This window comes from Trachurus trachurus (genome assembly GCF_905171665.1).
Source record: "Trachurus trachurus genome assembly, chromosome: 13".
Classification (NCBI taxonomy): Eukaryota; Metazoa; Chordata; class Actinopteri; order Carangiformes; family Carangidae; genus Trachurus; species Trachurus trachurus.
Window position 1 is genome coordinate 32,936,604 of NC_139892.1, and position 23,624 is coordinate 32,960,227.

Genomic DNA, 23,624 nt, shown 5'->3' on the forward strand with positions numbered 1-23,624 from the left:
CCATTACTTCATTGCTATTTTAATTTAATCTTTCTGATCAGAATGAATTTGTTAAGTCTTTTTCCTCTGTTCTCTCTGGTTGAACTGGACTGCGCCTGCTACCGCTGCTTCTCTTGCAGCCATGTTCATGTTCATGTTCATGTTCACAGCCTGTGGCATTCACTCACCTGGAAGCTGCAGTGAGCTGGTCCATCTGGTGGTGGCTGGGATGGTAGAGTTCTCTTTTACAAACACACAGGAGAGCGGAGGCCAAAGACACCACTGAGTTTGTTTTTTTCACCTCTGCGTTTGCAATAGCAAAGGAAATGACCGCACATCCCTTTGTCTATATTTTCTTTTTTTTTCTCTCTCTCAGCCTCTCTTGCTTTCTGCCTCTCCGTGGTATCTGGGATCCGAAACATATGTGTGCTGTTCATGGGTGGTAGAGTGAAGTGATACGGTGCTTCGCTGGCTTTGTCAGAGAGGATGTGCAGTGGAGAGTAGACATTTCCCATTGCATTTAAACCTGGCTCTGGAACTAACAGCTGGTTCAGTGTGAGAATTTGAGGCTACTTCCTTAGTTACAATATCATATACACAAACATACTTAGATATGTGCTCTCTGTGGGACCTCTGGCTTCCTTTTTATTCCTGAACATGGCAATAAATCTTCTGTAGACTGAAATTTTTATACGCTTTATAAAGCTTTTTACATTTTATGCTGCAGACAATTTAGAATAAAACAAAGATGACAAAAAGGGAAAGATGGTTTTTGCAAAGAAAAAGTCATGTGACAGTACGTTTGCTGTTTGCTTTGTTTATTAGAGGTATATTGTCAAACATTGTACAAGCTTTTGCTTAAATGTTTCCATTTAGAGAGAAAAATGCAACACTGACAAACAGTTACTAAGCTCAGCAGAGAACACTTTTAAAGCCCCTGTTCGAAAGGCACTAAAGTCCCAGTTTAAACATCAGTCTTCCTTTGATTTTTTTTTTCTGGACACATGCAGACACAACTAGCAAAGACACCTGTTGTTACACACGTCAGTAGCTACAATACATAGAGCTTTCAATTGACTTGTTAGTTGAGCTTTGAAAAGGCAACACCACTTACGTCTGCTATCATGTGTTGAACACCGAAATGTGTGCGATGAGAAGGTGGGAACTTTGAAGTAACACAGACTGTTGATTCAATACACCGAACAGTTGTACGGATGTAAAGCTACCATAACTTACGTCATGTGGACGGCAGGCTTTCAGTTTTCTGTATGCTTTGCTGAGTGCAGGTATCTTAAATATTTTCAAGATTAAATACACCATATTGCTGCTATTTAAATACATAACGTGTCTTTTAAGTTAGAATTGTCATTCAGTGGAATTATGTATAATCGTAAGACGACCATCACTTGGATTTTCTTCACGTATTGCAAAGGAAATGTACAAAAAAAGTCTCTCTTTCTTTTTCTTTTTTTAAATAATAGTGATAGTAGTACATTCAAACAATAGCAGAATAGTTCCTCAGCATTATTGTTGTGGTTTTAAATAGCTTGTGATGCAGGAGTGCTCGTGAGGGACAATCTGTGATTATGGTATAGCGTTCATAAAAACAGACGTGCCCTACATCTTGGTTCAAATACTGCAGAAACAACACTGTCACATAAAGTTTAGATGCCATGCTGGTGCCATCGTCGTATTGCTAATGTCGTAAGTCCATCAGACAGACGCAGAATGTGTGTAAACTCTGCTCCAGACTGTCCACGAAAAGCCTACTCTTGACTGTTTCGGCTGTTTCTCCTCTTCAGCTAACAACAGAAAATCGTGTGAGAGTGAAATGAGCGGCAAACACTTGGATATAGGATCAACACCTGATGTTAAAGCGGTAGCCTGTCAGTTGATGGTTATCGTCATCGCTAAATGAGGAAAAAGTGAGTAATTCCTGGCAGTTTACCATGTGTTTTGCTTGCACGTCTTCCCCTAACCCTTTTTTATCTTGCTGTGTGGCGGATTATGTCTGTTTCTCTCACTCTTAATTCTTCTCTTTCTATATCTGACCCTCCTTGCTCCGGATATTGACAATTTAGCTGCTACACCACCTCCCTCCTCTCTTCTCGTCCTTCTCGTGCTGCTACATTTGTCTCCACCGGTCTCAGTCTGTTTGCAGTTATAGCTAGCTTCCACGCTGTCCTATTCCCGCCATCTGCCCCTCCACGCCCCTCCCCAACTACCGGCAGCCGCAGCCCTCCACCACCATGTCCTGGTAATTCTTCAGCACCACTCGGTCTTGGGGGTCCAGGTAGAGCAGGGAGATGGGGCTGAGGGAGGTGGGGACGCAGCAGGCCCGCGGCACCGCTCCGTTCACAGAGTTCACCAGCGTTTGCACCATGGCGTGGCTGGAGGAGTTCATGTGCTCGGCCAGAGGGAAGCGACACTCTCCCAGGCAGAAGAAAGCGTCGTAGCCGCTGGGTGCAATGATCCACTTGTGCCAGCCCACGTCGTTAAAATCTACGTACAGAGGATGGCGTCGGCATCTGTTACGAGAAAGGCGTTTCAGTTTCGCAGCACGGCCGCCGTTTCTTTTCACCCGTCCACGTTCACTCCAGCTGATCCCACCTTTGTCGCCGCCCCAGCCTGGCACTGTATAAACTGTTTTTTTGGCCCTCACCCAGGTTTGGTCCCTATTGTGGCCCTTGCTGCCGTTCCTGGCCCTCTCTTTTGTCCCTTTTCTTCCTCTCATCCTCTGGCCGCCCTGGGTCCTCCGGCCGTGTTTGACCAAAGGCTCTCCACGCCCGTCGTGGCTGTAAGTCACCAAGAGGGGTCTCTCCTGGGCCCAGCTGTGCTCGTCCTGACCCACGGACCTGCATACCCTCAGGTGTCCCTCTTTGTGTTTTTCTGCCCCCTCCTCACCAGCAACAGAGAAGAGACTCTGGCCAGAGAGTGAGGAGGTGCTGTTCTCAGGTCTGACCTCCAGGAGGAAGCCCAGGCTGCCGCTCCCAGCAAGGGCCTTATGCAGGAGCTCGCCACTTAGGCTAAAAGCCTCCCAAAAGCCACTTGCTTTATGACTTTGGAGGCCATTGGTGAGTAACCTTGTCTCCAGTAGGGTGGCCTCTGGGTCCTCGTGGTGCTCAGAGAGGTATAGGTTTAGTCTGTGGGGCCCGGGGCCCAGGGATGCTCTGTCACTGCGGAGGAGTCGAAGCTCTGCAGAGAGCACCCTTTCATCCGGGGGGATGGAGGAGACATTGAAAAAGATGTGCAGCCTCTTGTGATCCTCTGCTTTAGGACTGTCTCCATGAGGCTCTGAGAGAAAGATAGAGAAGGTATGGGTTCAGTGTGGTTTGAACTTATTACTGAAGATGCATCATATGACATCATCATCATCATCATCATGACACTTTCTTTAGTAATATCATAAAAACTATCTCTCACATTAGCAAATAAATACAATTTTCAAGCACTGGAAGCTACTGTATAGGGGTAGCTCATGTTGACAAGTCTTACCCTGCTAAAATGTATCATATTCCCGGAGTAAACTGATTCACTACAAAAATTAATTTGTGCCCAGATTTGTTGGCATACTTGAAATTTAAAAATCAATAAAACTGCCCCTGGTGTAGTCTTTGTACAATAGGCATTTATGGTTGTGTAAAGTATTGTAGCTTTTGGCATGTGCTTTTGTTTTGTTCATGAATTGTAAATTGGGTTTCTTTTCTTTTTCAGAAATGAGGCTGGATTGTAGAGGAAGTTGGTAACTGCCCCAGAAGCCTCATGTTTACTCCATATCAGTTCATTTTGGTATTTGATTCGTTGCAGTTATCTGCTTCAAAACGACTGATCACTTTCTCATCACAGAACAAACAGTGCTGGCAAGCAGGCGACTTCCGTCTGTGGTAATTACTGAGATGCTGATAAAAGAAACATGAACTGAGTTGAATGGGGGAAATAAATTAAACACAGTTACATTTTCTTGACATGAATTCAAAATCTGATTCAGGGACTTTCAGGAAATCTCATTTGAATTTTAAGAGCTTTATCATTTCAGTTTTATTATCCCCAAATACTGAATATACCTAATGAAATTAATGGGGACTTGGAGCCAACTGGGCAGGGGGGTGGTACCTTAAATGGGGGTGGTACAGGGGTCCTCAAACAGGCTAATCCAAAGTGAGATATATCGATGACAGCTCAAACACATCCTTTGAAAGAAGACTTTAGGATTGTGAGAGCCTGTCTTATCTAAGAGTATTGGATCTTAAAGCAGAAGTAAGCGGAATATTTGTGTTAATATAAGTCTTAAATAGTTATATCTTCCGACAGCAATCACTTATATAGAGTGTTTGGACTGAAACACGGGTCTGTCAGTCACTCTGCTCTGCTGTAAGCCGAGTAGAAAACTTTCCTTGTATCCCACAACCTTTATCCAATGAGGAGAGAGAACGGCATAAAGGGGCGGTCCTCTCTGTGTGTGCAGCCAAGGGATGCGTGTGAATGTGGTGACGTAGGGACGAGGGCGGGGACTGCTAACTCCATCTGCTGACAAGAAGTTAGCCAAAACGACCGGATCGCTTACTTCTGCTTTAATCGGTGTTTAGATTGCTAAGTGGTGAATCACAACAAACATCTGCTATACTCTCATAAATATCCAAAGTCCTTTATACTTCATCTGTGACCAATAAAAGAATTTAACAGAATGCATAAACAGCTTCCCTGGGATAACGGTTCAAAGGTCAAACTCAATTTAATCAATTATGAGCTGAGTATTTTAATCAAATAAAGTAGGATCGACATCACGGCATCGTACTGCGTCATCAGTGGGCTTACCGTTGTGGACAAAGCTGCGTACGGTGTTGGCCTGCTGGATGTGCTGGCTGGGAAAGCTGAAGGAAGGGTCCTCCACTAGATGGTACTGCTGCTGGTGGAAGCGGTAAAGATCCAGGAGGTACCGGGGCACTGGCGCTCCGGGCCGAGGGTCGGGTTGTGACTGGAAGCCCAGCCGGCTCAGGAGGAGACTCTGGATGGTCTGAGCCAGACTGGGCTCCAGGAGGGAACCGGCTGGTGGATTTGACAGAGAGGAAGGCGTGTGTGACACCCCGCCATGGTCGATCTCGCTCGTGTCTCCACCCTGGCGACCAGACGAGGCTTGAGGTAGCAGCAGGACCATGAGGAGCAGGAGGTTAGCAGGGAACATGGTGGACCTGCAGGGTGAGACAGGAAGGTGGTGGGACAGGTGTGGTGAGAACGTGGAACATAGATAAAGTGGTGGACAAAAAGAGATGGGATAGCGCTTTGAATGTAAGTGCTTTGAATTGATATGTTGTGCACTATACTGTAGGTACAGAAACAATATAAATCACATGAGATAATGACACAATATAAGGTATAGGTTAAGAAATCTGCAAAAGAGATAGCTCCTACAAGATGCTCCAGGTCTGTGTATATCATGCCTGTGTCTTCTCCTTCCTGGACATGCTAGTTTCTCATTAGTCATCAGCCTTCATGTGGCATATGTTCAAGGAATTTACCGTCCACATATCCACATGAAGTTGTTTGCTTGTTACTCCTGGCTGTAGAAACAGTGCTACTTTGTTTTTTCTCCGCTAATTTATGGCAAACTTTGTACCCCCAAGGCCCATACATCTTGGAGGACACCTAGGCAGGAGTAATTAACCCGTCTCGATTGGTCATTTAATCATGCTGCAGTGTTTGTGAGTGAAAGAGATACTACTGCGGTGTATGACAGACATCTACAGGCTGTGAACTCTAGCAGGGGCCCTTCTATGATAGATAACCCGATTTTTCCTTCCCTCTTCCTTTTCAAATGACTGGACACTGGAGTAAATGTGAATAACCTTGAATGTGCAAGATGATGGACCAGACTGAAATCTTTTCATTTAAAGGCCCAAAGAGTTTTATATATAGGTGTCAAATCAGTCTTTTGGATGTATGTAGTTGACAATACAAATATCTATTAATGATATTTACATTATTGAAAAGGAATTACCTAGATAAAAGGTTCAGACTCAGATGAACATCTGTAAATTTAATCTCATGTCAGCCTCAAAACCTGCATATTTGAATCTCAGTGGTGGGAGGACTGTTTTGTTGACATTTGGATCAACTATGTTGAAAAGTGTTAACACTGCAGCAGTTTGCTCATTGACTTTGGACTTCTGCAGGCCACAATGATAACTGCTCTAGAAGAATATGGACATTGCTTCTACAGGGCAAAGGAGGAACTGACAGCTTGTTTTGGTTCAGAGAGATCACTGTAAAATGTCAAAGGGGAAAGAGACGATGTTTGTGTATGGGTGTATGGATATAGAAATTCTGGAAAATCATAATTATGAATGACAACTATGAGCATTTCACTGATGTTGTTTTTTCTTTGCAGTGTGTGTATATGCAATATATTGAATGTGAATGTGAATGTGAAATGAAAACTATGGTGTAAAAAAAACTTGTAAATGTGTCCCAAGGTATCTGTGTTTGCACCTTTGTGATTTGCTTCACGGCCAAAATATCAAGGAAAAGGTTAAAATAAAAAGTAAGGAGATTCCTCAGTATTTTCTGTGGAGACACAGACTCAATACTGGTTTATTATTACAGAAGTCAAACTTGACTGAAGTTGTGTGTGCAGTGACAATGGCATGTTGCCAGCAATCCCACCAGTGCAACACACAGTTACCACAGAGGAGAGGCATATTTGCAGTGTTGTGTCATGTTGTTGTGCAGTGCTGATCAATCTCCCCTTTCCTTCACATTTCCATCAACATCTGTTTCATTCACTCACTTCTGATCGAAGCAGAAACATTTTCTCGTCCTGCTCCAGTCTCTAACAAAGTGTCTCTGACACTCTTTTAGCTAAACTTAATTGTGTTAAGTGACTCAACAAGCTTTCAGCGGACTTAAAACAAGTGATCAGCTTATCTCCCTTCATGTCTATTCTCACTGCAGGAACACAAGCACAGACGGGGGCCACACAATTACCACTCTGACCTGGCTAACACCCTGCACCTTTGTGCAGGTGTTAATAACTGAGCCAGTAATTAGACACCAGCAAGATAAAAGCCCTCTTGACCTGAAGAGGTTGAGGTCAGGTGTCAACAGGGTCAGAGCAAAGAAGTAAAAGCTGTCGACCCGCCAGAGACGAGACAATATGACCTGTAAAAATGAACTTATATACTTGGAAAAATAGATACAGTAGCAATGATTTCATCCTGGTTGACTGTAAAAAAAGAAAAGAAAAGTGAATGCATCTTAATTCAGTCAATTTCTCACAGAAGAACCTTCAGTCTGCTCAGTTTGCAATGATCTCTTTTCTTGTCAGAGCTCTCACATATCTCTCCTCTCTATCTCTTTATCTCGTCTCTGTTAAGGGACAGAGAATTGATTGGGCCCTTTACAGCGAGTGTTTATGGCTGAGCGAACACATAATGACACTGTAATGACTGCTAATCTCACCAACGCTGCCAGAAAAAAAGGGTTAAAAGGAGGTCACAGGTGTGAAGGTGTGTATATTTCTATGCATGTGCGGCTGTGTGTATGTGTGTGTGTGGTACGCGGTTCAAAGGGCAGCCCTGGGAAAATAAGTCACTTCCAAGCGTGGGATTGTTGCTATAGCTATCCATTAAACTCTGCATGGCAGCCCCACCCAGGACTCTTTCACCTGGGGCTACGCAGCGGAGGACAATTACAGATTAGACACTCTGCTGGACAGCCTCTCCCATATACTGAGGAGGCTTGTAAAGCAGATTAAGGACAACAACACCACCTCTCTCCTGTACTTTCCTCACCTGCAAAACCGCCCAGGTGACACTGGGGTTCAAAGGTTCGGTCATCACACCACAGGGTGTGTCTCAGCCATGCGTGAGGCAAGGGAACACAAATGGAAAGAGAGAGAGAGAGAGAAATGGTGGCTAAGTTGCCCTACATCACTTTGACATACATACAGCCTCTCTCCTCTCCCTGGGTGTCTGTGTTATGACTGCTTCTATCTAATTTAAACTGGGCAAAGAGGATCCAGTCCTAATTTAGCATCTTTATGTGTCATGTGCGTTAAGGGTCCCACCCACCCTGTTGTCGACTCATTCCACTTAGACATTTTTATTATTGCAACCCACCCTCTTCCCCTATTCCGACTTTTATTTCGGACTTTTTTTTTCTTTTCCTATCTGTCATGAATCTGAACATGGGACTGATGAAATGTTTTCTTGGGGTGCAGGGGTGATGAATGGGTTGGAGGTAAGGTGAGACAAAGGGTTGAGCATCTGTATGTCTTTTTGCCCCATGCTCCTGAACGCAGCTCGGCCTATTAGACATATTAGATGTGAAGTGACCTCCCGAGCAGACAGTATCGTGACCCCGGCGCGCGGCAGGCGAGTGTCGCCGCCGGCCTGCCCCGTGTCTCTCTGAACTCTCTGATTAAAACCTCTGACCTCTTATGTCTTTTGTCGTGTTTTACCCCCCCTCTCTCCCTTTTTATCTGTTTATTTCAAACCGTGCTCCTTTTCCCCTTCCTCTTTCCTCTTCGCATGCCGTGAACTTTGTCCTTCTGCTTTTGTCTCTCTGTGTTGTCACACTACTTTGTGTTTTTGTGCCTCTCTGCATCACCTTCCCATTCCCTATCTCTCTCTCCCTCCCTCCCTCTCTCTTTCTTTCCTTCTACCCCCCTTATATGTTGCTCTTTTTTTCCTAGCCCTTAAATGAATGGTGTTTTTGCGGAAGAGTGTGGCGGACTGTTGCCGGGCCAGAGGGCTGGAGTGTCACCGCAGCCGGCTGATTTATCCACCGCCACTGTCTTCATGTTACGCCTGATCCCTCAACTTTCCCTTCCTGTTGTTCTTCCCGTGTTTCTTTTCCCAAATTCCTCCTCTTGCTCTCTCTGATTCCCCCCCCCCCCACCGTCCAGCTCTCATTTTTCTACGCTGCCCTCTCATTCTTTCAGAACAAGATACATGCAGCATAAATGTGACAGGGTTCATTTTTCTCGCACTGAGCTCACTCAGATACTTGAAACTATGTCGAGACAGCCTCATGAGCCCCAGTGTGATGTACAGTGGTCATGTACACACCTGAGAACACCTCACTGTGGCCCTCGCACTGCAACACGTAATGTGAGCGTACATGCCTTAGTCTGTAGAAGCAACTGTGGAGTTACGACAATATTCAACATCATCATTAACGCACAGCTTTGAGCTGTGGGCTTCATATATAAATGTGGTGTGGAGAAATATGTCCCAAACAGTTGCGAGTGGAGCTGTGGTTGTGCTTTTCAGAGGCGTAACAGATGAAATCATTAGAACAATATTCCAGGTAGGCTGCTGTGTGGTTTTATTGGACTGTATTAGAACAGCGCTTTAATTCATCCCAGCTGGACCAATTAGCTGGCTAATGACCCAGATGTCAAACGTCCCTTTCTGTTACACACACACACACACACACACACACACACACACACACACACACACACACACACACACACACACACACACACACACACACACACACACACACACACACACACACACACACACACACACACACACGCACACACACACACACGCACCCAGACACACACGTGTCCGTGCTAAAAACAGCACTGGGTTTAAACACATGCTAACTGCCAGGCAGAATGAGCGCTAACACGTACGCAGAAACACACGCCAAGATGTACAACTGTGGAGGAGCTGGGAGCTGGGTTGTAAATATGGGAGAGCAGTTGGAAATGAAATTACACACACACACACGCATACACACAACTCTGATACTTATCTGATCAAACACTGTAACAGCAATGTACTCCACTTGTCTGATCCGGTATCACACACTCACACACACACACAAACTCACACACTTTTGGTCTGAGTCTCTAAGGTTGAGCTGAGCATCAACAGGTCGCCATTTACAACTCATCTCTTTCATCCCTCAGCTCCTTTTTCCTTCCTCTCCTCTTTAGTCCTGGCCGGGGATGCCTGAAGGTCTCAGTGTCACAAGTGCATTGTGGGGGCCCCGCTGAGCCGCATCACTGCAAAAGCATCAGTGGAAACACTGACATATCTAACCCGTGACTGCTGAAAGCTCAGAGACTGCTGTCGTTGTGTGGCTGACAGCTAAGCCGATCTGAAATACAGAACAAAAACACACCCCTGCTTTTCACATTAAAGCGCTGAGCGCCAATTCAGACTGTGTATGTTGCAGCGGTGGTGACTTACGTTATGCTCTTTGAACTCATAATGGTCACATTATTCTTGGACAAATCGCTTAGCGGACAAGATTATGATTGAGCAACACAGAGTGCCAGTAGTGTATGCATGTGCATGTGTGTGTGTGTGTGTGTGTGTGTGTGCATTTTTCCCCAGAGTGACTAATGGTTTCAGCAGCACAGTTCCTGTGGCCTGTGGCTTGACAGACCCATGTGTGTGTGTATGTGTGTGTGTCTGTCTGTGTGTCTGTGTGACTGTGAGTGAGAGACACAGGGATGTAGTACTCACGTCCAGGTGTGGTGGGGTGTATGCAGAGTCCATGGTTTATCCTTGAGCTCCAGTGTTACGATCCCTCGGCTCTCGCTCCCGCTCCTTTGGACAGAATGGATAAAGTGGACTATTTACCAATTTTCCCTTCTTTCCTCTTCTCACCTCTCTCAGGGCAGCCAGTGCCTGTCTCTCCTTTGCCTCCTATGTAAGTGGACTGTAGGTAACGCTGCTCGCTCCATGTTTTTCTCCCCTCTCTGCTCCCTCGCTCAGCTTCTCATCCTGTTGTCAGTGTCAGATAAGCAAAGTCTTAAAAACATCCACCGGCTTCCCCTCTGCCTGCCTGCCTGCCTGCCTGACCTCTGCTAGTGGGCAACTCCCTTTCTCTGTCGCCTGCACTTCCACCTCTGCTTGTTTAAAACACGCTGGCACTGCTGCCGTGCATGGAAGCTGCAGGAGGAAAATCAGTTGTGTCTGTCTGTCTGTGCTGTATCACCGGCAACAACTCCCTCTTGTTCCTAAACCTCCTTACTATGTGTCTCTCCCTTCCTCTCCACTCAGTTCCTCCCTTTTGTATCTCCTCCCCTTTTCCTCTCTCTCTCTTTCTTGCACTCTGTCTCCCATACACACACAGCCACACACACTTTTTTTTTCCTGCTTTTTTTTTTCTATGCTATACAAAGTGTCCAGCTGGTAAACTCAGTTTAACTCTAATTGACTTTCCTGGCCACTTAGATCCTCCCAAATAGTGATGTCACTAAGACCAGTCCCAGTACATTTACAGGCTGTTATCTCTCTCTCTCTCTCTCTCTCTCTCTCTCTCTCTCTCACACACACACACACACACACACACACACACACACACACACACACACACACACACACACACACACACACACACACACACACACACACATGCACAGACGCCATTCATCAGATATCCAGGTGTTGAACGAATGAATCAAGCAAACAAACACGAGCACAAATGCAGCCAAGGTAAAACGAGACTAGACACACAAGCGTGTCCTCGAACATGCACTCATACCTTCACACACACAAACACACAGACACAAATGTTCATGCAACCTGGTCCAGATAACCCTGAGGCCAGCGCACAGGAGCAGACTAATTATTTGCTCCCTTTCACAAACTCACCTGCTGCTCTCCGTTGGCACCATTGTACGTTTCGGCCAACATGCTCGCAGACACTTGCTCCGCCATTATAAATACAAGGCCCCATGACACTGAATAAGAGCAAACAGATTCAGTTACAAGACAAAGGTATGAATGGATGACTCATAAGAGCAGCCATGAAGTCACCACAGTTGAGTTTTGTGATTGGATGGAAGTAAGTGTTGAGGTAAAAAAAACAAAAAAAAACAGGCTGTACTTCTCCACTACGGGTTGAAGCAAGGTGCATCCGTCCTTCCAGAGCGGAGCGGGTGGCGGGGTGAATTTGTATTCATGGGCTGAGCCCATGAGAAAACGTCTCTTTAGGATGCATCGTCTCACATATTAGATCTCATCTGGAAAATCACTTGCCCACGTCCCCCTGCTCCTCCTCTCTGTCCCCTCCACTTGCTCTTCCCGTCCACTCTCGTACAAACACACAAAAACCTCATCCACAGACCTCATTCATCCAGCGGCTGAGTAATTGTCCCAATGCAGAGCAACTTCACACACAAACACACACTAGCTCTGCTCTCGAAAACACACACACACTTGAGGTTTTAATCATTACGGTGCTTTCACTGACAGTCTGGCTGTTATCAGAGTCAAGATCCTTTTGTAAATTCTTTTAAAATGTGTGAGAGAAAATGTAAATGTAAATGTAAGTGGTCGCTGAAGTGGAGAAGCATTTCACCGACCACTTGTACGGTAAGTCGATAACTGGATCACAGCTCTCTACAGAATAGCACATCAATTATGTAACTGGGAGTTGTAGTGAGTAAGGATTATTTCTGCTGGGCTCATGTCAGCAAATGTCCCAATGTCCAATAGATCAAGACCCCCTGCAGCTCCAGCTGACCTCGACCTTTGACCCCTCTGAGAAGGCGTCTGAAAAAAAAACAGAGTTATTCTTTTGAGATCATTTATTATCAGTGTAGATACAAATCAAAGTCTCTTCTGACTTTGCTGTCTTCAAACCAGGGGCGGAGCCAGACATTGTAAACATTTTAGTCCCTGTTTAAAGGGATAGTTCAGGTTTTTTATTTTATTTTTATTTTTATTTTTACGTGGGGTCGTGTTATGAATAGTTTGTGCATTTTCTGCAGTAGATTCTGCTCAGTGTGCTCCAAGTTAGGAGGATCACTGATAGACTAGTAAAATTACGAGTATGATTTAAGGTAGGAGGATGCTATATGGATTGTGTGAGAACCTAAACATTTTAAAGAAGTCATATTTCTTGTTCCTGTGCCCCAGAACAATTTGATCAACATTCATGAATATGAAGCACAACACATGAATGAAAGGGAGAACCCTGAAAAAGTGTCATCACCTTACAAAGTCTGACACACTGAGTGAGGCACTAAAATCATTCATTTAATTTCTTACATTGATGCGAGTGTTTGTTTGTTACAAGTGTTTGTGGTTAGTATTTTTATATTTTCAGAATCGGTTTCTCTTCCACGCCTTTCTTTCTACTCTTTTCTCTTCACTCATCAACAGACTTCTTTTTTTCTTATCCTTACCTCCTCTTTAACTCCTTTCTTATTCTGCCCATCACTGCTTCCTCTCCTGGTCCACAGCTTGTCTGGTCCTGTCTCTTTGCTCTCTTAAAAAAGTAAGACTGAACCCTCCACAAGTCGTTATGTGACCTATAAATATCTTTTTCCTCAGTGACAGTACACGGCTCGATTGATCTTCTGTCTGACAGACTGAGAGGAAATGACATTCAAGTTATATTACAAACTTCATATACGATTTGAGGCTTTTGGCAAAACCCATGAGCCTCATATGCTGGCTACTGCTCTGCCTATAGTATCAACTTCAGTCAGTCAGTCAGTCTATTTTCTGATCACTGTCCTTATCTGTGATAGGAACCACATTCATCCTTTTAGAGATATAGTTCAATGTTTTGGTAAGTCTGCTAATTAGATAAGACAGCTGCTCTGTGTCTGTGCGATACAGATAATTGTATATATCCTCAACACTAGGGGCTGTGAGAAAAGGGGGCCATTGTGTCTGGCTCCTGTTCATCAAAAGGAATTTGGGTGGAATGTGGATTTGAATATTTCTCTCAGTTTCATGATTACTTTTCCAACCTACGTTAAGAGACATGAGTGGACAGTAAAGCATTCAGTGCGTAAAAATGGACAATGGTCTGTGGTTGTTCAGGGTTGAGACATCATAGCTGAGCCACAGCTCAGGCTTCACCGAGTGCTTTCTTCAAATAAGCAGTAATTCCAGCCTCCAGGTTTCCCATCCTCTGGAAAAGCCGTCGGCTGCCTGTCCCGCTGACTTCCGACGGGGGTGGAGAGAAACTTTTAAAGTAATACCTCACCGCCTTCTTAACAAGCCATCCATCCATCCTGTATCCCAGCGTTCCCACCTCCATACCGCTCCATCCTCTGTGGATAGTGAGGCCTTGTCAGAGGAGGAGGAGGAGGAGGAGGAGGAGGAGGAGGAGGAGGGTGTCTTGACTGTTCAACTACCTCTTCCCTTGTTTTCCTCTCTCACCAAACTGTCTCACGTAATTACTCATTGATCAACATGGTCATCTGTTATCCAGTGGTGGTGGGGAGAAGGTGGCTCGGCCTCATAGCAATAGCAGTAACAGCTGTGAACACACACTCACTAGCTCAACCAGTCAGGGTGAGAGGAGACAGAGAGGTGGGGAGTACAGAGAGACCAGGGACAGCAATATACAACAGCATATATACTGTTGAATACCAGCACTGTCAGACTGAGCAGCAGCAGGAACATACAGTATAAGCGGGGAGAAGACGTTGTCAGTGCATCATGGGAGCCCTCCTGCAGCCTTGGTGTCATAACTGTACATCTATGAACTAAAATATAAAAGATAACAAACAAAAGCTACAGTTTGTGTTTTTTGTAATAACATCAAATTTACAATGGCCTCGGTTAAATCACACAGGAACGGAAATATAACTGAGAAATATCATGTTTGTTCATATTTCACAATTCAATCTGTAGAAAGCTGGAAAATCTAGATCATAAAACTATTCATCAGCATAAGGTCTAAGTGCTCTGAGCTGAGGTCTGACTTTGAGTTACTGCAGTTTGATGGCTCTGATTTAATAAAGCAAGGACTCAAATGACGACCTGAGAAAGGGCCCACCCCAACACCCACACTATAAAAGCAAATACTATATAATAAATAAATAAGAACAACGTTTTGTGGGAGCTGTTGGAGATACAGTATATCAGTGTTCGACAGATTCACTCAGAAAATACAAATACAAGGTTCAGGTGACGGGAACACATAATTAGGATCCACCATATGGAACTACTATTAAAATCAGATGACTGTAAAAAGCACTCATCCAGTAATTGAGACCATAGCTTTGGTTAAGTGATGAAGCCAGAGGATGTTATCACACAACTCTGCCACCTGCTCTCAGCTCTATAGTGTTTCAGTGCATGCCATCTGTTTGTTTGTATTTTTCTGGCCTACAGCTTTCCTCTAAAAATCCCACTGTGCTCTACCTGCTCGGCACCGAGCAGCGGACAGAGTTAGTGAGGAGATAATGACTGAGGTGGGACGTGTAGCTGCTGAAGAGCCAGATGTTTCCCTTATCAAACCATTGAGGGTTTTTTGTGGAGAGTGCTAACGTGACAAAAAGGAGGAGGAGGAATGTGAGGCAGCTGCTATTTTCATAAATGATGCACTGTATGTATTTTCTGTTTCAAGTTATTTGGACAGTGCACACAGCCCAACATAATGAAATATTTAATTAAACCTTTGGACAGTTGAACATGTGTAAAGCCACATTTATAAACTGTTATCAAATTATAAAAAGCTGTGTGAAACATTTAAAAAGAAGAAGAAAAAAAAAAAAGGTTTCAGGTACTGCATCACAAGTGAACTGAAAAACAACAAGGAGGAATGAGTCCCTTCACTGTTATGAATATGAAACCATGGAGTGACACTGATAAACATCGACATAATGTGAAGTGTTGTTTGGAGAACTTATGGAAACAATGGAGCTTAATGACTTGGTCGTCTGTAGTCCTTTTCCAAAATCTAATTTTCCTGAGAAGAGCGCGTCACGGAGCAGAGTGAGTCATGAGAAAAAGGCCCCACAGCCCCAAAAATAAGCAAAGATTGATGTTCAAACACTTCACATGATCGATGGCTCACCGGGAAACAGTCTGAATGATAAACATGACAGACGTTCTGGAGAGTCATTTCTGTGATGACCTTACATTTACCTTCATTCTGTGTATGTAATGGAGTTACATTATTGTAGATGTCTGCGATCTATGAAACTTTGTGAACTATTGGTCACTCTGGATTTGCTTGCACTTATGACAGAATCAAATGTGTGCAAAAAGCTGCCATCAAAGCGAATGGCGTATACTTCGAAAAATCTAATATAGCTAAAACATATCATGCTTTGTTTAACACCTTTTTGTTCAATACAGAATTCCATATATGTTCCCCCATAGTTTTTAATCTACAATGTAGAAAGTAATAAAAATAAAGAAGAAACATTGAATGAGAAGGTGTGTCCAAACTGTATATGTGTGATAATGATGTGGGTGAAACCCTATACTGTATATGGCAACGTCACTCTTGACATAGGAATATTTCTCTATGGGCGAAAAATCCTATACACACTTTTGAGTGTCCCATCATCAACTTATATTAGTGAATTACGTAAGACAAATTTTAATTACACGAGTTGCTGTTACCGCTGTTTTATGCTGTTCTTTTTAAATGCTTTGTCTTTATGTAAAGCACATTGAGTTGCCTCTTATGAAATGCGCTATATAAATAAAGATGCCTTGCCTTTGCCTTCAGTTCACTACAGTAGTTGGAGAGGCATCATAAAGACAAAGTCTGACATTCAATTTGGTTTTTTATGTCCCCTCATTAATCCAAACACCCAGTCCAAAATGATTAAACCTGTACAGGTTAAATATTGCGAAATAATACAGATTACAACACATAAAAAACTTTTGTAGTGGCTGCACACAAACTAGACAGATATATGCGATTACACTGATTTATTCTAGTGGAACACTAGAGTTTGTTGTAATGGGATGAACACAACCTGATGATTGATATAAACAGTTACTGTATAGCCTACTGTATGTGTTTGTGCTGTTGCTCAACTAAGAAGCATTGAGTGCATAAGTAAGAGACACAACAACATGAGGAGAAACGTGTTTAGATTGCTGGTTACATGCTTCCAGTAAATAGCACTTTCTGCTGTTTTTAGACATAGACTGGGCCTTAGAGGGGAATGACGCTGCAAAAAAAAAAGAGAAGGATGATTTGTGAGTGTTGTGTGCTGGGAAAAGGACAAATGGATGTCAGAATGAGGAGGGAGCAATGAAAGGAGGAAGGGAGACAAAGAAGAGATTTCATTAGAAGTTCACATGTAGGAATCCACTCCACTGAAATGGCCACACATCACAGATACATGGACAAGCACGCACACACACACACACACACGGACAAGCAGGCACGTACATACCCACACACACACAGACTATACACAGACAGTCACACAAACAGGGTCTGACGTTTTCATTCACCAGCGAGGTATTCCAACATAAGTTTTTGCAGCGATAAGATTTCATTCCTTCTTTCTGAGGTCAGTGTTTCTGGAGAGAGGGATTTTGTGTGTGTATGTGTGTGTGTGTATGTGTGTGTGTGTGTGTGTGTGTGTGTGTGTGTGTGAGAGAGAGAGCGTGAGACAGAAACAGAGAGAGAGAATGTGTTTGTGCGTCTCTCATGCCATCACCTCATGCCCTCTCTCCTGCCCGCTCATACTCAACCCTCTCGCTTCCTGCTATTTCACTGGGAAGACAAACTGCAAGGAGTAAAATTTAGGACTAAACTGCTGAAAAACCTGGGAATCAGAGCTATTTAGCTAAATTTCTTTCGACATAGAAAAGCTCTAAGAGGAGAGGCTCCAGAGGTTTATTAAATTGGATAAGAGCAGCCAGTTGAAGTCTTATGGCAGCAGCTCAGAGGCAGATGGGAAACTGCAGACTGTCTGAGACATGTTTTCAAAAGACAATATAACATTGATCATGATCAATAATGTTATGTTAATAATGTTTTAAAAATATAGCGTTTCCATACGGTTACGTCATTAAGCTTCATTGCTGCAGTTGTCTTTGTGTGATATGAGGCGTAGTGTATGTTTCCTCTACCGGCTTTAGCTACTCCCTTCTCCTGTTTGTTTCTGTTTCAGCAAATTTCATATTATTTCATCTGTATTCATGTAATTAATTTATCATATTAGACTATTGATATCTTCTAGTAAGCACTAAAAGAGAGATTTCTCACACATCATGTGTTATTATTTCATCAGGTACAGTAGTCTCAAGAGCTCTTGCTTCTCTGAGGACACATGATTACAGTAATAATGCAATCACCTCAGAATAAAATGAAATTAGATTAGATTAGAAACCTCATCACAATTAACTTCTGCAGGGAAGGTTTATTACTCTGAACTTTTTTTTTAAAGTATATTTTTTGGGGCTTTTTCACCTTTAATGGACAGGAGAGTTGAAAGAGAGACAGGAAATGGGAGGCAGAGGGGGGGGGGACATGTAAGCTTATAACTTTATATAACTCTCTTTATATTAAATGAATGTTGTGCAATTTTTTAATGAACTGCCAAAGAGCTTATACGTGTTTGATGTTGTTGTGATGAAACAAAGACATTTACATTTACTTACTACTGAGTCTCTTCTTTTTAACTCTTTGTGTGAGGCCCTCGATCAGTGCACATTAGCTGAACAATAAGACGTTTGTCAACAGGGAAGGAAGTGATGCAGCAAATGTGGAGAATAAAGGTTCAAACAACACAGTAATTACTAGTTAGATGATCTCCGAGCCCTATTCTGAGCACTTCCTATGAGATCCCCATAAAAAACAATAAAATACACGACAGTGCTATGACTCTGTTGGAGAGGCATGAAACCATGAGACTGTAAAAGGAAAGGTAATCGCTGATACATCACAACAGCAGAACGACAAAACTCATGAGTTTGAGAGCAAACTTAAAGGGATAGTTCACTCAAAATTGAAATTTCCTTCATTATCTACTCACCCTCATGTCGACTAAGGGCTGGGAGAAGTTTCAGAGTCCTCTGTGGCTTCTCTGAGTTACAGGGGGTCTCGGCGTAGCAGTGCATGTCCATATAACGGTTGCAAATGGATACCACTTTTCTTCGTAACAAAAAGACACACCAAAAAACATCCAAATACCTCCATGCTGCTCGTACGTAATGTCCAGTCTTGTATTGAAGCCCCGAAATGCGAAATTGAAAAAATTTACAAAAAATCCCGAAAAAAATTAAATAAGTCTATTTCAAGCTTGTTTTGTAGCGGAAGCTTCTCGAAGCTCCTCTTCCCGGTTCGTCAAATTTGGACGAACTGGGAAGAGGAGCTTCCGCTACAAACAAGCTTAAAAAATAGACTTATTTAATTTTTTCGGGACAATTTTGCATTTCAGGGCTTCAATACAAGACGGACATACGAGCAGCATGGAGGTATTTGGATGTTTTTTGGTGTGTCTTTTTGTTACGAAGACAGTTGGTATCCATTTGCAACCGTTATATTGACATGCACTGCTACGTCGAGCCCCCCTGTAACTCAGAGAAGCCACGGAGGACTCTGAAACTTCTCCCAGCCCTTAGTCGACATGAGGGTAAGTAGATAATGAGTGACATTTCAATTTTGGGTGAACCACCCTTTAAGGTCCATGTATCCATCAGTGCAAATAAAATAAGGAATGAATAGCAAGCAGGAAGTTGCACCCCTCCTCCACAGCACATTTCAGTCATATCATGTTTGCAGATGCTAAAGACAAGGTCAATGAAGAGGATGAGAAGCATCCTTTGTTTGTGTGTGTGTGTGTGTGTGTGTTTGAGGGATCGAGAGATACACAGATAGAGAGAACAAGACAGGGAGAAAGCGATAGAGTGAGCAAGTGTGCATGCGTGTGCATGCGTGTGTGTGCGTAGGTGGGTGCTTGAATGAACACAAGTTCATTCTTGTTACAGTAATGTCCTTGAGCGAGATAATGAATGCATATCAGTTTATAGGATGCTCTCTCTCTCTCTCTCTCTCTCTCTCTCTCTCGTCTTCGTCTTTATTGATGCAGACTGTTAAACTATAACTTGGTGGGTTAGTCTAAGGTGGGCTTTGTTATCTCTTCTCTCTGGCCCCTAATTAACATCATAAACTTGTATGTTTGCCAACATGACACTGAAACCCCTATGTCATATAGAAACCACACATGAACCAGGCCCTTTGAGGTCATGTGATGTAGCAGAAAGCAGTCTCATCCATATCTCTGTATATCAAAATAAACTTTGTTTAAAATCTGCAACATTTCAGTAATAAACTTTTTAAAAAGTGTGAGTGTGAAAGAAACACTTTTAGCACCTCTAGCTTTGAGCAGCTGTTACTGTAAATGTAATTTCACTTGACTCACTATAGAACAGTCAGTCACAGAGGCCAGACACGATCTCCGCTGACATACACTCCACTGAGGGTCATTTCCCTTTAGGCTTTGATTAACATTGTCCACTTTATTCAGCTGAATGTATCAAAGAGACAAATGCTTAAAAACTACCTTTTATTTTCCCTCTCTCTGGTTGTCCAAATTGAAATCCAAGTTTGAATTCAAATTGTAGGTAGTATAAAATATTAACAAAAGTATTTTGTTTTGTTTTGTTTTACTTTTTTGTGCACACTTTACAAACAGTAAAAAAAAAAAAACATTGATCATTATGGCTCTATTTTACATTACATTACAATATGTCAGTGAGCTAGCATGTACAGAGGAAGAGGAAGATAATGGTATTCAGCCATCATCAACAAATGGATGGAGCAAGGAATTAAATTATATAACTGCCAAGGGGATCATCCAAAAACACACATTTGAACCGTACAAACCGATTTCTGCCAACAAACAATATAAATGTGGATTGAAGACATGTGGAGAGGATAGTTGCAGTCTGTGCACCAGTTTGTGCACATTTCAAATATAGAAAAGTTGATGCACACACAGCACATATGTCTGTCTGTGTGTTTGCATGTGGCCACACAATTACAGTATAGACATATTATAGGTTTGTGAATGCATACGTGTGTGTGTGCGTGTGTGTGTGTGTGGTCAGTAATAACAGGAAGCTGGCCCTCCATGTTGACACAAACCTGGCCTGGTGATTGGCCATTTGAAATAAATAAACAAATAGACGAGTGACCCACTCAACCCACAAACAGCCGAGCTCTCCATGAGACTAAAAATAAGAAACGCTGAACGTTCCGCGCCGTCAAACCCAAACAGGAACACCTGCAGCTTACCCCTTGGCCGAGCCCGTCGCCATGACAACGCGCAGCAATGCAAACAGTTTATAGTAGGAGAAGGATGGGTGGGAGTGATTTTGAAGATGCCAGAGTGCTTGAGTAGAAGATAGTGGATGAGCCACATGCTGAAGTGAAACACAGAGGGTATTAGAAAGACAAGCAGAAGTTGAAATGAAATGACAGGGAGAGGAATGTGGAGAGTGGGAGTCCCAGATAGGGCTATAAAGAAGATGTGAAGGGGGTCATGTGATAATAAAAAAACAAAACAAAAGAGAGAGAGAGAGAGAGAGAGGGAATTTGGTAAAGGAGTGACAGGGAGAGAGAGAGAGAGACCCAGTCCAGTCTGGGATGTGGTTTCAGTGGGAGTTTGTACTGGGTTCAGAGTCTGGTGGTTGTGAAGCACAGAGACCACAAGACTGACTGGAGGAATGTAATGTGTATAGGAGCAGCAATCTTTCCTAAAATGTAATGAAATGTGGTAAATGGTAAAGAGGGAGAAACAGGACTGGACTCAGAGGGTTACTGTATGATAAGTGCAGCTCTTGATATGATTTACGAAAACATTAAGAAAACGTTTGCTAAACAGCAGCTTAGTAGGCTTCTTGTGATTAGACGAGGCATGACAACCGTGTCAACATGCTGAGGCCATGTAGGATATATAACAGGCTACTTTGTATATCTCACTGTTTACCACCATGAAATGCATGTTACTGGCTTGTTAACTGTGGTAACTTGTTTACTCATCAGCTTGAAAGGAGAGAAACATTTTTGACTAAACAGATCAGACTTTTAACAGAACAAGACCAGAATAAAACAATAGAATAAAAAAAACAATAAAATGTAAAATGTACAGAACTTGTAATAATATTTTTACTGACGTTATACTATGTGCTTTGAAATATTCATGGCATCACATAATTACACATTATTATTTTTCAATTACACACAAATGTATTAATAGTTTTATTTTACACACTTTTTACTGACTGTTGGTCTCAAATACTCATAAGCATCTCTACATGTTTTACACTATCCACTATTTTCTTTTTGTGGATAGTGTGCAACTTCCTTGATAATTAACACTTTGTGCAGCACATTGTGCTTCCACCTGGCATGTGCTATACTGTAAATTGATGAATGGAGTTTTGCTTTGCTTTGCTTTACTACTGTTTATGATGATTGCCTTATTTGGTTTGCAGGATGTTCACATATCAGCAATAACAGCTTAACTGTATCCCAAAACCACAATCTGTTTTGAAACAATGGTCATCTATTATTTTTTGAGCTAAGGTATTTGCTCATTTGGCCTGGAGATTAATCTGTTGACGTAAGATCCAAAGCTGTTACTTTTTGGGACTTTTGGCGTAAATGTTAGGCACTTAAATTCAGTCTTGACCTTCAGACTACGTGACACTATGTGCGAGTACCAAACTGCATCCCTCCTCAGGCAAACCGACACAATTTGAAATACTAATACTACTGATTTTGGAGAAGATGACCAGTCATTCATCCACATGCACTTTACAGCACAGATGATTTTGTGTCTTTGGGCTGACCCTGAGGGAGGATGTCTTGTCCAACACTGTTAGTGGGCTCCTCTGGGAGGTTAAAATGCCCCTTGAACAGCTGCAACACCTGCTCATATTTCTCCCTGAGACAGTGTTATAAAACACAAGTCTCCTTTCATACATAAAATAAAAATGCAGGCTCACAACTCATGAGATGGAGGTACGGACCAGCTGCATCTGGAGTCTCTGTGCCTGTGTGTGTGTGTGTGTGTGTGCGTGTGGTTACGTGACTTAACATACATTCTGTCTTTCTGCATTTGAATACACATGCTCAGAGCACACATGTACAAGAATGTTTTGTAGAATTGCATGCCTGTCTGCGTTTGTGTATTTCCCATGAAGAACATACTGTAGCCTACATATGTGTGAGTGTTATTTATGCATCTCCTCGCTGTCTCTGAGTGTGTCAGCTCCAGATGTGTTGGGGTCAGAGCAGGGCTGCCCTCCCCGGTCCAGATGTGTCCAGGTGTGGCCTTCGGTGTCACGCCATGCAGCCCAGACTCTCCTTAGACCACGAAACAGGTCGTAGGGTCAGACACATTTCCAAATTCTGTCTGTATGAAAGAAAAAAAAAATCCAAACGTAAATGTAACAAGCAACTGCATGAACGTCTGTATGCCCAGGAAGTTGGTATACCCTGTTGCTGCACTGCCATGTGTTCATTTTGAGCTGAAATGAATGAATCTCTGGTTTGAATAAAGTAATCAAGTGATTCATCTCTCAGTTACTATCGTTGGCAGGATGTGGCCGTCTGTGCAGTCTGGACAGCTGTGTCCATTGATATATTGAGCAAGGAGAACAGGACTGCGTTTAAGGACAGAGATCTGGCAATTTTACAACAGGAAAAGGGCACTCAAGTCAGACATTCTCTGGCATGGCGAATGGAGAAGAGACTGAGACACAAACAGATAAAGAGGGGTTTCTGAATTGAAAAAGATTTTAAATAAAGATTTTTGCATCAGCAGATGTGAGAGAGAAGGCAGGATGAGGAGTTTGGTGTTGATTGGCCCGAGAAATTAGGCTTTCGGGGGCATCAGAAGTCTGCAGAGGAGAACACAAGAAGAAATGGGAGAATGAAGATGTTCTCTA

At 43.0% G+C, this 23,624-nt stretch overlaps 2 protein-coding genes across 2 annotated transcripts in view; one reads left to right on the forward strand and one right to left on the reverse strand.

Moving 5' to 3' along the window:
• Window positions 1-23,624, forward strand: part of relb (v-rel avian reticuloendotheliosis viral oncogene homolog B) — a 180,923-nt gene that overhangs the window by 104,950 nt on the left and 52,349 nt on the right. The window lies entirely within an intron of this gene.
• bmp16 (bone morphogenetic protein 16) lies at window positions 2,201-10,932 on the reverse strand (the record flags this gene model as incomplete). The annotated part of the gene is made up of 3 exons (XM_083984460.1): window positions 10,464-10,932; window positions 4,795-5,168; window positions 2,201-3,273 (listed from the first exon to the last, which is right to left on the reverse strand). Exons 2-3 carry the CDS (start codon window positions 5,159-5,161, stop codon window positions 2,201-2,203), a joined length of 1,440 nt encoding a protein of 479 aa, XP_083840586.1. The 5' UTR covers window positions 5,162-5,168; window positions 10,464-10,932.